This window comes from Microtus ochrogaster, chromosome 26 (genome assembly GCF_000317375.1).
Source record: "Microtus ochrogaster isolate Prairie Vole_2 chromosome 26, MicOch1.0, whole genome shotgun sequence".
Taxonomy (NCBI): Eukaryota; Metazoa; Chordata; class Mammalia; order Rodentia; family Cricetidae; genus Microtus; species Microtus ochrogaster.
The window spans coordinates 14,393,108-14,394,819 of NC_022025.1; the positions used below are offsets into that span (position 1 = coordinate 14,393,108).

General features: G+C 41.2%; 1 protein-coding gene across 1 annotated transcript in view; it reads right to left on the minus strand.

Moving 5' to 3' along the window:
• Window positions 1-1,712, minus strand: part of Orc5 (origin recognition complex subunit 5) — a 54,417-nt gene that overhangs the window by 48,780 nt on the left and 3,925 nt on the right. Inside the window, exon 3 of the mRNA XM_026784652.1 lies at window positions 178-209. Coding sequence (XP_026640453.1) covers window positions 178-209 — 32 coding nt within the window. The remainder of the gene's footprint in view (window positions 1-177; window positions 210-1,712) is intronic.

Genomic DNA, 1,712 nt, shown 5'->3' on the forward strand with positions numbered 1-1,712 from the left:
AGCATCTCTTCTCTCCACACTGCATGCTGGCAGTGTCTGCATTCTGCTACCAAAGGCCCGAGCTACGGCTACTGCGCTTGCTAGGTTCTGGCAACAGTGCTCTCTAAGGTTCCTCGAGGTCTCAGGGTGATAAAGGCCATGATGAATAACTGTCCCTTAAAACATCCTTACACTCACTTCTCTGATTTGAGTTTCTCATCTGTCTTCCTCTAAGACCCAAAGTAAACTTGTATTTCCCTCTTTAAGTATGAGTATAAAGAAACCAATTACTTTTGAAAGTTAAAATTCCTAGTGGGAATTTTCCTTACTGAAGAATTTGCTTCCTAGCAGGTTACATTTATTTACTAGAGAGGTACCATCAATATTTCCTTAGGTAGACTACTCATAATATCTTGCTTACTTTCGTGCTATTCTTGACTCAAATAACAGCATTTTTTTCTAAGCACATGTTTTGGTATCTATAACAGAAGCAGTAATAGTCATATCTAACATTGATTAAGTTATTGCAAAAGTAACAAATGGTAAAATCATAATTCATTCCTTTAACATAAAACTTCCTTACATGCTTTCATTCAACATGTATTCTCTGGATACATCACACACAAGCTTTCAAAAACAAATTGGTGACCAAACACCTTGTATGTTCAGATTCTGAAGTCAGATATGAAACGCAACATCTTTGTGTTTAAAATGCCAGTTGATCTTTGGGATCAAAGAGTAGTATCCACAACTTAAAATGTGCCAAGCACTATGCTTGTGGGGATGATACATGTGTGTGTGTATCTATATGTATGTACATTTTTTTTTAAAAAAAAATCACATCCAGGAAACACAATACAAAAAAGACATTACAGCTGAGAAGACTGGATGTCGTGATGAGTCACAAAACAGGGGCATATTTTAACAGCACCGGAAGTCAGGAAGCACTTCCCAGGGAAGTAGAAAACAACACAGCTAAATAAATAATCATTTGTCAATCAACAGGATATCAGAAGGAGAGCAAGGGAGTAGAGGACGGTCATTCCAAGACATAGGAGCAACACAGGCAAAGCTGAAACAGAGCAGGAACTCAGCATTCCAGGAGGCCATCTCAAACACGCATCCTCGGAGCTGAGGTGAGACCAAAGCCTGTGGCCTGCACATCTCTTTCTCTGTTCTCAGTTGCTCAAGATCACAGCCATGCCCATTCCAATAGATACCGCTTACTGCCAGCTTAGGATATGAACAGTTGTGTGATAATATTCATAAACAGCACCTAAGCGTTACTAGCTGCTTGTGATACTATCCGGGAATGCGTTCTTCACGGGCTAACATTTACTTATCCCGAAGGCTGTCTCCTGGCCCCAGTTTGCAGCCAGGGAAGCCACTGTGCAGAAACCCTGGGAACAACAACGGGAAGTGGAACTGAGAGGGGCCGTGAGCAAACACAGACCCAGGCCTGTCTCCACAAGGGAATGTGCTCAGCCGACTGTTTTTAAATCCAGTGTCAATGGTGAAGGTCATTCACACAGGAAATAGGAAAAGGGCAGGATGAGGGTATGTGCGCTTTTACACATGCGAAAATCAGAAAGATGAGAATCAATAATACCAGTAAAGAGTGAAAAGGAGACATCTTATGTTAAAAAGTAAATTTTACTTTTGTTGTATGATAGGGCATGTCTTGGGTATATTCCCAAGAGTGGTATTGCTGGGTCCAGGGGTAGGTTGATCCC